The sequence below is a fragment of the Fusarium flagelliforme genome, assembly GCF_020744385.1.
Source record: "Fusarium flagelliforme strain FIESC 12 MPI-CAGE-AA-0113 chromosome Unknown B0J16scaffold_7, whole genome shotgun sequence".
Lineage (NCBI taxonomy): Eukaryota > Fungi > Ascomycota > Sordariomycetes > Hypocreales > Nectriaceae > Fusarium > Fusarium flagelliforme.
The window spans coordinates 1116415-1128992 of NW_025763509.1; the positions used below are offsets into that span (position 1 = coordinate 1116415).

Here is a 12578-nt window from a genome sequence, read left to right on the forward strand (position 1 = left end):
ACTATACTCGGCAGCTTGGCAGACTCATCGTAAATTGGACCAAGCGTTGTGTTATCTGATTTTGCTGATGATTCCAGTGGAGCAGAGTGAACTTCCACTAATCAAATGTATTATCTGAAATGAGATAGGAGGTGATGATCAGTCTTATATATTGGTCGATAACATCTAGGTTTCTGATTTATTACTTCGATCTGCATTCCTTTATTCCCTATCTTTTTTGTCATTCGTTATCAAGTATCCCCACATTCGTTAACTACCTTCTTACCAAGATGAAATCAGTACCAACCTTTCTTGTTGCCCTAGCTGGTCTGGCGCAACTCGCGACTGCACAGAGCGTTGTCGGCAAAGCTGAAGGTTTCGCCGCGGGCGTCACTGGTGGAGGCAATGCGACGCCCGACCATCCTGAAACGATCGAGGAATTGACCGATCTTCTGACTGATGACAAGCCTCGAGTTATTGTTTTGTCCAAGGAGTTCGATTACACCGACTCCGAGGGTGATGAGACCGGCACCGTCTGCCACAGCTGGGGCGATGGCGAGGGTGTCCAGAAGATCATTGCAGACAATGGAGACTGTGGTGACAGCCCTAGCTCTCAGGCTACTTGGCCCAAGGCACCCAGGACTCCTATCGACGTTGGTTCGGACAAGACTGTTCTTGGTGTTGGTGACAAGGCCGCTATCAAAGGCAAGGGTTTGAGGATCCGCGGCGGCGCCAGGAATGTAATCATCCAGAACATCGCGATTACGGATCTCAACCCCGAGTACGTTTGGGGTGGAGACATCCTTTCTTTTGACGAGGCCGAGCTGGTCTGGGTCGATCACGTCACTGTAAGTCCTTTCTGTGGATTCATAAATTTCGTCATGCTAACTTTGGTAGACTGCTCGACCTGGTCGACAGCACTATGTTTTCGGTCATAGCCCCAGCAAGAAGATCACCCTCTCAAATAACTTCATCAACGGCGAATCTCCCTTCTCCACTGGTGGCGATGGTTACCACTACTGGACCTTCGAGATGGTCGGTGAAGACGATCAAATCACCATGAAGAACAACTATATCTACCGCACCGCCGGCCGAAGCCCCGCTCTGAGCGGAAACACTCTTCTTCACGCTGTCAACAACGTTTGGGAGGACAACAACGGTCATGCCGTCGAGGGAGGCGAGGACAAGGCCCGTGGAATCTTCGAAGGCAACGCTTTCATCAATGTCAAGCAGCTCGTTGGTGACTATGCTGGAAGACTCTTCACCACTCCCAACAGCGGCTCTGCTGCGGAATGTGAGCTTGCCTTTGGCCGGGCTTGCGAAGTCAACCTTCTTGAAGAGTCCAAGGGCGACTGGGAGTTTACCGACACTTCTTTCTTCTCTGAGTACTCCGAGCATGAGATTGCTTCGGCTGTTTCGGCTGAGGAGGCGAAGAAGTCTGTCCCTGCGAATGCTGGTGCTGGTAAGATTGATACATCTGGAAGTTCCAACGGTGCCAGTCAGAAACAGACTGCAGAGTCTGCTGATGAGAGAGAGGCGGCCGACGCTCCACCGACAGCTAGCGAGAAGACTGTCGAGCAAGAGGAGAAGCCCAAGTCCCGAAAGTCAGCTTGCAAAGCATAGGCCTGTACCGTCGTTAGGGTGCCAAAAGAATTAGTTGCTAAGAGTATAGGAGACAAAATAGTTTAGCTACCTTATGCTATCTTAGAGCATGATTTAGACTACTTTACTTTTGCAGCTTAAATAACGGGGGTTATTTCTTCTGTTACCTACCTGACTGACTAGGTTCTGGGGAAACCTAGCTATAAATTGTACCAGGGTTATCAGATACGTTCTACCTCCTGCGTGAAGGCGGTATCTGCTAAAATATAAGCCTGTGACAGATAAAGAGTCTAGTTACATATATAATTTACTAAGTGTCCAGCGAGAAGTTGTACTTTTCAGCAACTTTGCAAGTCGCAAATGTGATTGATGCAGCTTCATGTATCTGACAGGTCAACTGACCAATGGACGTAGGGAATTCTTTGCTGACTGATCCTACCAATAACCAAGATAACTTGTATGCACAGTAAGCAGAGATCCTCAGAGGGGTCACATTACATATGAGCACGTATGGTGTGGAAGTATTTAAGCCCTCCGCTCCCCCGCCTAGGCAACGACATTCCTCAGACCTTTTCACCTCCTTCAAGAGCAAGTAGTTATGCCGCTTTTTCTCAACCCAGTTGACAATGGCTTTGACCCAGCCAGAGACATCCCGGATCTCACTGGGAAAACCATTCTTGTCACTGGAGGTTAGTACAGTTATTGATTGAGAAATGAAGATCTGAAACTAAAGGCATACAGGAAATACTGGACTGGGTGCTGCGACTATCAGATTGATTGCTCCTCACAATCCATCCGTCATTTACCTCACCGTCCGTCCGGTCTCCATCGCTCAAGCTGAAGAGCTCGTTTCGTCGATCAAGGAGACCAACCCAGATGTCAGTATCGTGGTTTTGCCATTGGATCTATCCTCTTTCACAAGCATCAAGGAATTTGCATCTGAACTCCTCAAAGAAGCGAAACAGCTGGACTTGCTCTTCCTCAACGCCGGGATCTCGTCAACTGCCCCTTCTCTGACTAAGGATGGCTACGAGAGCCAATTCGGCGTCAACTACTTGGGCCATGCCTTGCTCACTCAACTACTGATGCCCGCACTGCTTGAGACGACCAAGAGCGGTAAAAAGGTCCGCATAATGTCAACATCGTCCATGGCTGCGACTTTGGATCCACCGCCAACTGGGCTTGCCCTCGATGATATGAGGAAGCCCGATCCACTCGCGTCTCCATATCAACGATATGCCCACTCCAAAATCGCTAACATACTATTCGCTCGGAAGCTCTCACAAGTTTATCCACCAATCCAATCCGTCTCTTTCGATCCTGGCCAGGTTTGGACTGATCTCTTCAGAAAGTCAACTTCGATGGGTCCCTGGATGATAAAATTCCTTGTAACACCGTTCATGTATCTCACGTCAGTTGGCGTAGAGAGAGGAGCACTGAACGGGTTGTGGGTTGCTTTTGCTGACGGTGTGAAGAACGGAGCCTACTATGACCCAGTTGGTGTCCTGGAGGAGAACAAAAAGTTCTTCACTGACCAGAAACTGGTCGATGAGCTTTGGGTGTGGACCGAGAAGGAGCTAGCAGCGCATGGAGCACCAGGATGGCCGGCCGCATGAGGGGAATTCTTCTATTGAGCATATACATACATTGCCATAGTTCCATGACCATTGTGGGCGCGAGCCTTATTTCTTCGTCGGCCCTGCTTCCATTTGACTTAGAATGAACGTTGCCAAAGCTCGCAAATTTGCAGTATTAGCGATCTTGGAAGGAGGCAATTCGACAGTAGTCTCTCGTCGGATCCAGTTTCGCAGCTCAACTGAGACAAGCGAGTCTAGACTGTAGTTAGAAAGTGGCGCATCGGCTTCAATCTCATCTCTTTCAATCATCGTGATGGAGGACACCTTGTCCATCAAGACTGCGAGAAGGCCAGTAAGTGGATCGCCACCATCCGTGACCTTGAAGCCTTTGCTCTTGGAGTTGCGACTAGTTCCTTCTTCGGCCGTACCATCAGCTCGTGTTTCCGCTCTGATGTAGTTGACGAGGGCTCGTGGATGAAAAGCCTGCCATGGAAGCGTACTGCTGTCGTCTCCCCGGGCGTAGCTGAAGGAAATAGCTTTGCCATCCCGATATAGACCAGAACTCGGACCCATGATACCGCCTTTAATGACAGTTCGCAAATGTTTCAAGGATAAGACTGCACCTAGGGAGCTTGTGAGCTTGCCTTCCATATCGCGATCTGCGACATAGCCCACGTCGAGGACTACGGGGAGCGCAACCGATACCGTTGGCTGGCCCAAGGAAGTACGGTACTCCGCGAAAGAGTCATAGAAGGACTAGGAGGAGTTAGCAAAGACGTTACAATCTTGAGAGGAAGTATATCTTACAGCCGTGCCTGAGTATACAGACTGGCCAATGTTTCCGCTTCCCGAAATAAAAGATGACAGTGCAATGAAGAAGTCCAAGTTATCGGGTAGCAACTCATGGAGATTCCAAGCTCCCCTGATACGCGGCAGAACAATGTTCAGCCAGTCCTGGTATGAAGTGTTGCTGAGTAGCTTGTCCTGAACATACAGTTAGCGAACCCTACGACAGACTTGACAAAATTACACTTACCTTCAAGAACAACGCGCCGTGAATGACTCCACCAATATGAGGAAGGTCCTTGATCGACTCTACGACTCTGACGACATCTTCTCGACGACCTACATCGCAAGCCAATGCTCTGATAGTCACATCAGAGTCACTGTACTGCTTCAACACCTTTTGAACATCAGGACGACTAGAGCCACTTCGACCGAGCAAGATAACATTCCTCGCTCCGTGTTCAACCATCCACGGCCCAAGGGAAAGACCAATACCACCTGTGCCTCCAGTGATGATGTATGTTTTGTCGGAATGAAGTAGGCTCTTTGAAGATGAACCAATGAGAGGCTTAGCGACTTCAGCTTTGACACGTTCACCGTGATCCATAGTTATGACAATCTTGCCAATGTTCTGCCCTGACTGAAGCTTACGCATAGCCGTTCCGATCTGTGAGACAGGGATGTGCGTCACTGGCCGAATAGGTGCGACAACCCTATGATCAATCAGATCTGCCATGTCTTCCAAGCACCGCTTGTGTTCTTGGGGTCTGTTGAGGAACATCTTGCGAAGATCAACGCCAGTGAATGTGATGTTGTTGTCGAACGGTCTCATTGGTAGGAAACTGTTCTGTAAGAAGTCTCGCTTGCCGATCTCAACAAAGCGGCCAAAGTCAGCAACAACCGCCCATGTCTGCTGAAGGAGGTTACCGCTGAGCGAGTTGATGACGAGGTCGATGCCTCTTCCCTCCGTGACGGACAGGATTCCGTCGCGGAACTCGGGGGTCCGACTTGAGTAGATGTGATCCTCGGGAATGTTGAATTCGTCTCGCAGAAAGTTCCTTTTGGCTATAGAGCCAGCAGTAACGAACACTTCTGCCCCCATATTACGAGCTAGTACAATACATGCTTGACCAACAGCACCCGAAGCAGCGTGGATCAGAATACTTTCACCCTGTTGTAGTCGACCGATACGCAGAACTGACATGATAGCTGTCGAATACGCAACAGAGATACTAGCAGACTCGGTCACGCTGAACCCTTCTGGTATCTTAGTTGCGTGCCATGATGGCATCTTCATGTGAGTGGTGAAGCTACCTCCATGGAGACCGCCAAAGAAGACCTTGTCGCCAATCTGAAGGTCGTTTACAGCAGGGCCTGTCTGGAGTACAGTGCCAGCGCCCTCGAAACCTGGTGTTGTCCATGGGATGGAGCCAAGCACGAGAAGGACGTCTCGGAAGTTGACACCTGAGGCTTCGACTTGAACAAGGATATCGTCGTCGGCTAATGGCTTTTCGAGAGTGTTTGTTCGCTTGAAGAAGATTGAGTCAGGACTTCCGGCAGCATCGACTGTCATCTCGAATGACACATCTTCCTGCCAAATATTCTGCTCCTTGCGAATAACAACACCCGCCTCTGAAGCGAAAGTATCTTTTGCTTCATGTAGCGGACGATACCGCGGTAGCTTCAGAAAGCCGTCACCCCAAGTGAAGTCGTGGTCGGGCGACTTGACATACTCCGGATCGTAGAGCTTCTTGACCAGGTTCATGATAGCCGAAAGGCCGTGCGAATTACACGGAAAATCCTCAAGCATGAGGATGTTTCTTGAACCCTGCTCAAGTCGCACCGTGCGTAGCATTCCTTTTACCATATCACCGTCAGGTGTATGGCCCTCAGGGATGACCCAAATCAGACCCTTGACCTGGAGGAAGGCATCTCGTAACAAGGTGAATGTTGCCTCCGAGACATCCTTGAAGATGCTGTTCTCGGCTGAATCGATGAATAAGAGGTACTGCTCCTCTGTGGGATCGACCTCCGCAAAAGGTTTGACCTCAGTCTCGTAGCCCGCCTCAGCTAAGATATCCGAGACTAGTTGAGCATAGTCTGTCTCATCGTCGTCTTCCATGGGTCCGCAAATAGTGATTGGTGTAGAACCGTCAACAGTATCAGGGAAACTGACCCGCGTGGTCGTCAGGATACTCAAGATGTTTTCAGGATCCCCTGGATAGCCCTCCACTACTCCGTCCAAACCCGAGAACCCGCGATCGGAGAATAGCTGGTTCCACTTGTCTTGAGAAAGTAGTGGCCCTTGCTCAAGCGAGCGGTACTCATCCTCAGCGAGCCACCAACCTGGCAGTAGCGCAAATGGGAGGACAAGTGGTGCATGGAGACCTGCTTCGAGAACTACGAGTCTTCCATTGGGCTTGAGGAGGGACCGCACATGATCAATAGTGTTTGTCATGTTGGGTGTCGCGTGAAGTACATTGGAGGCGATCACCAGATCGTAATCTTCCAAAGAGAAGCCCTGCTGAGCTGGGTCCTGGCTGATGTCAAGCTTCTTGTATGTGACGTACTTGGACCACTTATCCAGCTTCTCGCGGGCTGCTTCAAAGAAACCTGACGAAATATCGGTATAGGTATAGCTAAAATTGTCGGGAAGCCTATCAGTGCCACGAGAGATGGCATTGAATACAGGAAGGGTGGCACTTCCTGTGCCCGCGCCGACTTCAAGAACACGTAGATTGGACTTGACGTCGCATTCGTGGCGCGTCCATCTGGCTAGGATATGGCTCAACCGTACGTTTGTCAGGTCATCATCATAGTAGCGTGAGAGCCGGTTGTCGTGAAGCATAATCTCAAGAGCCTGGACATTGCCCCGCAGGATATCAGTAAGACGGTCCCCAACAGCGCATACCATCTCTCCTTGACCACCTGAAGTTGAAACGTTTTCCACGAGAGTGGCGATATCTTCATTTGCAGTGTTGCTTTTCTCTTCAGCTTCCTTGACACACGCGGCCGCCCAGACCTTGAAGCGAGCCAGGTGTGGATGAAGCTCGTTCGTGTCTTGGGCTGTCTCTTGCAGGGCTTTCCCCATGAAGTGTAGGCCAGCCTTGTTCAATAAGCGAACTCGTTCCCGCTCACTTTCAGCGACTGGTTCAACTTCCAAGAAGTCCGCCAGCATCTGACTATTGGCTAAAGTGTTCAGGCTAGGGATCAGATCCCAGTAGTAGCTTGATGGTAGGTTTGAGGTGGGATTACTAGAAGACACTGATGCGACAACTCGAAGTGAGACTGACTCCCACTCAACAACGGGAGACAGTGTTTTGGTGTCAAAGACAGCGACACTGATGCGCATAAGTCCGGCCTTGAGGTCATAGTCGAGAAGACGAGTGACAGTAGTCAAGCGCAAGTTTGCTTCGGTGGGAATATTGTTCGAGATGCGAAGTCGACTGACGTAGTTGGGCATCATGGCTGGCTTCTCACCGTACTCTTCGAGCAGGGGACCCAGGCCTTGAAGGAAACTGTCTAGGGTTGGAGTGTCTACTGAGACTGGGGAACCATATGGAGAGGGGAATCCCGAGTCCAGATCGCGAACCTCTGACTCCATGACTGTGAACCCAGGTGCCGACCAGAACCTCTTCATCCGTTTGAAGGTTGGGCCATACGTAGTGCCCTCTTTGTGGTCAGAGGTATACTCAAGTTCTGGATCGCGCTCCTTCAGCTGCTTGCTACCAATGAGCGACAATGACGATTTGAAAGTTGGTGTGTTGATGGTGGGCTCGTTGACTTCTGCCTCAACGCGTCCGTGTGCATGAGCTGTCCACCCATAATCTTGATTCCAGCTGAGAATCTCAAATACCCACAAGCTGGAAGAGAACATCTCTGTTCCCGTAGCTGCCGGTCTAATTTTGGTGGTGATGTCGACACGTTCATCCTCCTGAATCTCCAGGCTGCGCTTGGCGTGGAACTCGTGTACTACAAGACTAGAAACAGTCCCCGTAGCAACTCGCCTCAACCCTTCCAAAGCCAAAGACAAGTATCCCGTCATGGGAAAGACAACTGTTCCACCGACAGCATGTTCACGAATCCAAGGCATCTCGTCCAGAGTGAAGACCTGTCGAAAGACCATTTCTTGTCCTTCGGCATAAGGGCTTCTCCATCCTAGCATAGGATGGTATGGCTGGCCTGGGTGCAGTTTGGCTGCGGTGATGCGCGAAGATAGCATGTATCGTACTGATCTATCCCACGCATATGCGGGGAGGTCTGAAATGACGTGTGCGTTTTGTCGGTGAGTCTGATTGATAGCTTCAAGACTAAGAGGTACACCCAAGCAAAAGAGGTTTTGGGCCAGACCGAATAGCGCATCTTCACTTGCCGTTCCTCGCTCCAAAGAGGCCAAGCAAGTGAATTGGCCAGCATGGCGACGCCCCTGGTCTCCAGACTGCTGTTCCCGAACCAGATCAACGATCTGCTTGACTGGATTCTTCAAAGCCGGATGCGGACCAATCTCAATAACGACATTGGGCGTCTTTACACCGTCAGGTTGCTTGGAGATAATCTTCGTGATAGCATCAGCAAAGCGGACCGGTTTAACAAGGTTTTGAACCCAGTAATCGGTAGAAACGGTATCGACCACTTTGAACGTGCTGGTAGACGAGGATACAAACTCCGGGCTGCTAGTGTCACGAGCTACTGGCTCATTTGAGCAATATGGATCGATGGAAATCCTGTAAAACTCGGCCACTTGTTCCATATGTCTCGAATGGTAGGCCATTTCAACCTTGAGCTTACGCGCGAAGATTCCTTCTGACGTAGCTAGCTCGAGGAACTCGTCAATCGCTGAAACGTCACCAGATACAGTGACGCTCGAAGGGCTGTTGATGGCAGCCACAGTAGCGTAGCCCTTGGTGATCTTCGCCAAGAGCTCAGAAGCAGCTTCAACGCCAACGCCAAGCGCTAACATGGCTCCTTTCTGTCCGTTGCGTGCCAGCTCAACCGTTGCTAGTCCACGGAAGTAAGCAAGAGCAATAGCTTGCTGGAAAGACACGAGACCTGATGCAAAAGCAGCCCCGATCTCGCCACTGGAGTGGCCTGTAACCATGGCTGGCTCAACCCCCCAAGACTTGAGTAAGAGTGTGAGCGCAACTTGTACCGCAGTACATGCTGGTTGGCTGATCTCTGCCTCATTCACTCGAGTCGCGGGTGCTGGCCGGGAAAGCTCTTCTATTTACCCTGTTAGTAAGTCAAAACCCAGAAGTGTGAGTTGCCTTTCTTACCTTTCAGTGACCAATTGGCGCCTAACTTCTTCAAGATCGATTCAGCTTCATCGATAGCTTCGGAGAATATCTTGAAATGTTCCAGACCTGTGGCCATTTGGGCATGCCTGGCATTGTTAGTGGACGACCAGACATTAGCTCAAATAGACTTACTGTGCGCCTTGTCCAGTGAACACGAGTGCCACTGCACGTTCTCTAACCTTCTTCGGCCTGGCCGTCTCAAGTTGGTTCTTGAGATCAGAGATCGAGTTTGCTGCGACAGCGACCCGGTATGAGTGATGTGAGCGTCGTTGTCCAAGCGTGTAGGCAAGGTTCTTCATGAACACGACATCAGAGTCCTTCTGAGCTTCCTCAGTATCTAGAAACTGTTGAAAGCTTGATACATAAGTGGCGAGACTACTCTCAGATTTGGCCGAGAGGACAAAGAGTCGCTTGGTGGGAGCCTGTCTATGACCATTCTGCACACCGTTTCCATTGGTGGCTGAACCATTGACGCGGCCGACACCATTAGTACTGGGACTGGCTGTAGGCCATCGCTCTAGTATGATGGCCGAGTTACTTCCACCGAAACCTGTGCATGCATGTGAGCCTAAAGATAGAGGTAAACATGGGTAACGAGACTTACCAAAGTTGGTCACACAGACACGTCTTGGTTCATGTGGAGGCCATGGTATCTTGGTAGGAGGAACCTGTTGAGCCTATGTTTAGCTCATGTCCTCACTTCGGTGTATGTGGGCTTACCCGAAGAAGCTCCCTCCTCTCAATGCTCTCGTTGAGTGTCTCAAAATTCGCGTTGGGCAAGACGTAGCCATTTTGAAGCATCAGGATGGCCTTGACCATTCCTAGAATACCACTGGCGCCTTCAAGATGGCTATAGGCATATCAGAGAAGGTACCCCTCATGTTGGGAGAAGAGAAAAGTCATACCCAAAGTTTGACTTCAGTGATCCGATGTGTAGAGGGTTCGCCGACGTCCTTTTCGCAGCAAGTACTGTAGTGAATGATCCTGCCTCGATTGGGTCGCTGTATGGTCAGCCTTACCAGACATCATCATTTTGAAAACTTACTTACCCGACTTTCGTGCCGGTTCCGTGGCCCTGAGATATATGAGTTTGGATGCTAAGAAGGAACTACTTGTAGGAGACTTGCCTCGGCCACCGGGGTCTCGTTGGGGTTCAATCCGACTTCTCGGTGGACTCGTCTGAGTAGCGTCTCCTGCGCAGACCTTCTCGGCATGGTGATACCGTCCGAGCGACCACCATGGTTGCAAGCTGAGTTCCGAATGATAGCATGGATCGGGTCACCAGCTTCAATTGCATCGTCGAGACGTTTCAACAGAACGCATGCTCCTCCCTCTCCACGGCCGAAACCGGAGCCTTTGACATCATATGAGAAGGACTTGCCTTCTGGCGATAGCGCTCTATTCTGGGAATAAGTATTATGAGAGAGACAGTTGGGACTGGAGCCACTTACCCCATCGTATCAAGAAAGCTCCATTGACCAGGGCCAAGCAGCAAAGCAGCGCCGCCAGCAAAAGCAGAGTCGCATTCTCCTGCTTGCAGACTCTGGCATGCCATATGCACAGCATAGGTACTGCTTGCGCAAGCCGCATCAAGAGCAATACTCGGTCCAGACAGATCAAAGAAGTATGACAGTCGATTAGCGAACATACAAGGAGCTCCTCCCGCGCAGGTCCATGTCGAAGAAGCTGGCATATCCTCACCAAGCATATGACCATGTTCCGGCGAGCCAATGGCTGAGAAAACGCCCGTGTTGGATCCCGCAAGATCGGTCAAGCTGACGCCTGCGCTCTCAGCTGCCTCCAAGGCGCATTCGAGCAGCATGCGATGGTGAGGATCAACAGCCCGTGCCTCTTCAGGTCTGAGGTTGAAGAAAGGAGCATCATAACTGTAGACGTCTTCAGGTAAGAAGTGACCTCCGGCAGCTGCGATACAGCCAGCTTTGTTGCTATCAGGGTGATAGAATGCATCGTAGTCAAATCGATCGGCTGGTACTTTGGACCAGGCTGATTTGGCTTCTGAGAGATACTCCCATAGGCCCTTCCTTCCGACCCCAGGGGCTCGGTAGGAGAGGCCTACAATAGCGATTGGTGAGTGATCAGGCATGTTCTATTTGACTCTAACTCCACGAATAGTAACACTGGTATGTAAGTACCTCATGGTCAACAAAGACTTCTCATGAACTTATACTCTCGCTCAAACTACCCTCGGTCTTTTGCCCGCCAACTGGTACAATGTTCCGCGGCAGAGCTCTGCTGTCATTCCAGAATACTTGGAACACTACCCGCTTAGCCACACACTAGTCAGCTGATATCTAATCCCGCTTCTCCGCAAGGTCCGACAGATCCTACGAAGGTATTGCTACATCTTCCAGACATGTTGCCGGATTACTAGATTCGTCATTACCCCACAAAGGATGGTTAAACTTTGTCCCCTCAACGTATGATGCTGAAGGATCATTACCCTGTCAAGTTACATCAGGCATCAGCTTAACAAAGGATCCTCGTAGTCCGAACTTTCGCATCCAATGAATCACTAGTTAGATTATGCAGATCCAAGGCAGCAGCATTACCAGGGTTACTTTGTAAGTTCGTCGTGCCGCTTTGATAGTGTTTAGATAATGCGGGGAGAATCCTTCTAGGCTTGAGATATGATGCCATCGACGCGGCCAAGCTACACAAAGCATGTCAGCGAGCACAATAGGTAGCAAGTACTAATCATCAGACAATCTGCGCTATTTTCCAACGAGACAAAAAGGTCATTGCGTTGTGCTACCCAAAGGCCCAAGACGTTCCGAACCTTGACCAATGGGACTACGTGGAGTTTGATAGTATCGGCGATTACCAGCGTCATAATAATAAGCTGACCTACCCCACGAAAGTGCCGGGACGGTATGCAGCGGCAGGCGGCCAACAGACGAATTGTCTCCTGAGCCAGGGTGCCAAAATAGAGTGGCCGAACTGTCTGTCCAAGTTGCCTTTAATTGATCAGATTACTCCGTCTCGTATGCGATTGGCACCCAACACTTCTGATGGCCTGAGAAGCGGGACGGCTGCCAGGCCAAGAACTGACGGGTGACATCCCTTATCATCCTTGCTTAGCCAAGGTCGCCAAGTTTGAAGGAAGCAATGGAGGGTAAGCGTCGTATCTGGACTTACTGTACTGTACCTCTTGTCGCGTCCAGGATGTTTCACCAAACGGGGTCCGACTATCAACAACTTCGTGTAATTTCATTTCCTTCCGAGTTAAGAATGGTAGTGCATAACTTGGCAGCATTTACAACACAATATTCTATCCCATGATCATGATTGTTGATGATATTTAAGGTAATGCTTATGTAGA

The 12578-nt window shown here is 50.2% G+C and overlaps 3 protein-coding genes across 3 annotated transcripts; 2 read left to right on the forward strand and 1 right to left on the reverse strand.

Annotated features, from left to right (window-relative positions):
* Positions 1–247: 247 nt before the first annotated feature.
* B0J16DRAFT_404237 (pectin lyase fold/virulence factor) lies at positions 248–1602 on the forward strand (the record flags this gene model as incomplete). Its single annotated transcript, XM_046132778.1, has 2 exons — positions 248–827; positions 877–1602. The coding sequence occupies exons 1-2, from the start codon at positions 270–272 to the stop codon at positions 1600–1602; spliced, it is 1284 nt and encodes a 427-aa protein (XP_045978876.1). The 5' UTR covers positions 248–269.
* Positions 1603–2071: 469 nt separating this feature from the next.
* On the forward strand, positions 2072–3230 carry B0J16DRAFT_182924 (uncharacterized protein). Its single transcript, XM_046122654.1, has 2 exons — positions 2072–2270; positions 2323–3230. The coding sequence occupies exons 1-2, from the start codon at positions 2180–2182 to the stop codon at positions 3195–3197; spliced, it is 966 nt and encodes a 321-aa protein (XP_045978877.1). The 5' UTR covers positions 2072–2179; the 3' UTR covers positions 3198–3230.
* B0J16DRAFT_404241 (putative polyketide synthase) lies at positions 3231–11365 on the reverse strand. The gene is made up of 11 exons (XM_046132779.1): positions 10690–11365; positions 10366–10636; positions 10288–10313; positions 10144–10239; positions 9959–10088; positions 9843–9906; positions 9371–9788; positions 9218–9324; positions 4195–9164; positions 3966–4142; positions 3231–3914 (listed from the first exon to the last, which is right to left on the reverse strand). The coding sequence occupies exons 1-11, from the start codon at positions 11340–11342 to the stop codon at positions 3264–3266; spliced, it is 7563 nt and encodes a 2520-aa protein (XP_045978878.1). The 5' UTR covers positions 11343–11365; the 3' UTR covers positions 3231–3263.
* Between the last annotated feature and the right edge of the window lie 1213 nt (positions 11366–12578).

What these genes read in the sequence shown, in the direction of transcription:
- B0J16DRAFT_182924 (XM_046122654.1), top strand. Translation starts at nt 2,180, where the DNA reads ATGCCGCTTTTTCTCAACCCAGTTGACAATGGCTTTGACCCAGCCAGA. An exon ending in AACCATTCTTGTCACTGGAG is followed by an intron (nt 2,271 to 2,322) that starts GTTAGTACAGTT and finishes AAAGGCATACAG; the next exon opens with GAAATACTGGACTGGGTGCT.
- B0J16DRAFT_404241 (XM_046132779.1), bottom strand. Translation starts at nt 11,342, where the DNA reads ATGCCTGATCACTCACCAATCGCTATTGTAGGCCTCTCCTACCGAGCC. An exon ending in ACGAGACCCCGGTGGCCGAG is followed by an intron (nt 10,314 to 10,365) that starts GCAAGTCTCCTA and finishes CATATATCTCAG; the next exon opens with GGCCACGGAACCGGCACGAA. An exon ending in TTCACTGGACAAGGCGCACA is followed by an intron (nt 9,325 to 9,370) that starts GTAAGTCTATTT and finishes TAACAATGCCAG; the next exon opens with GCATGCCCAAATGGCCACAG.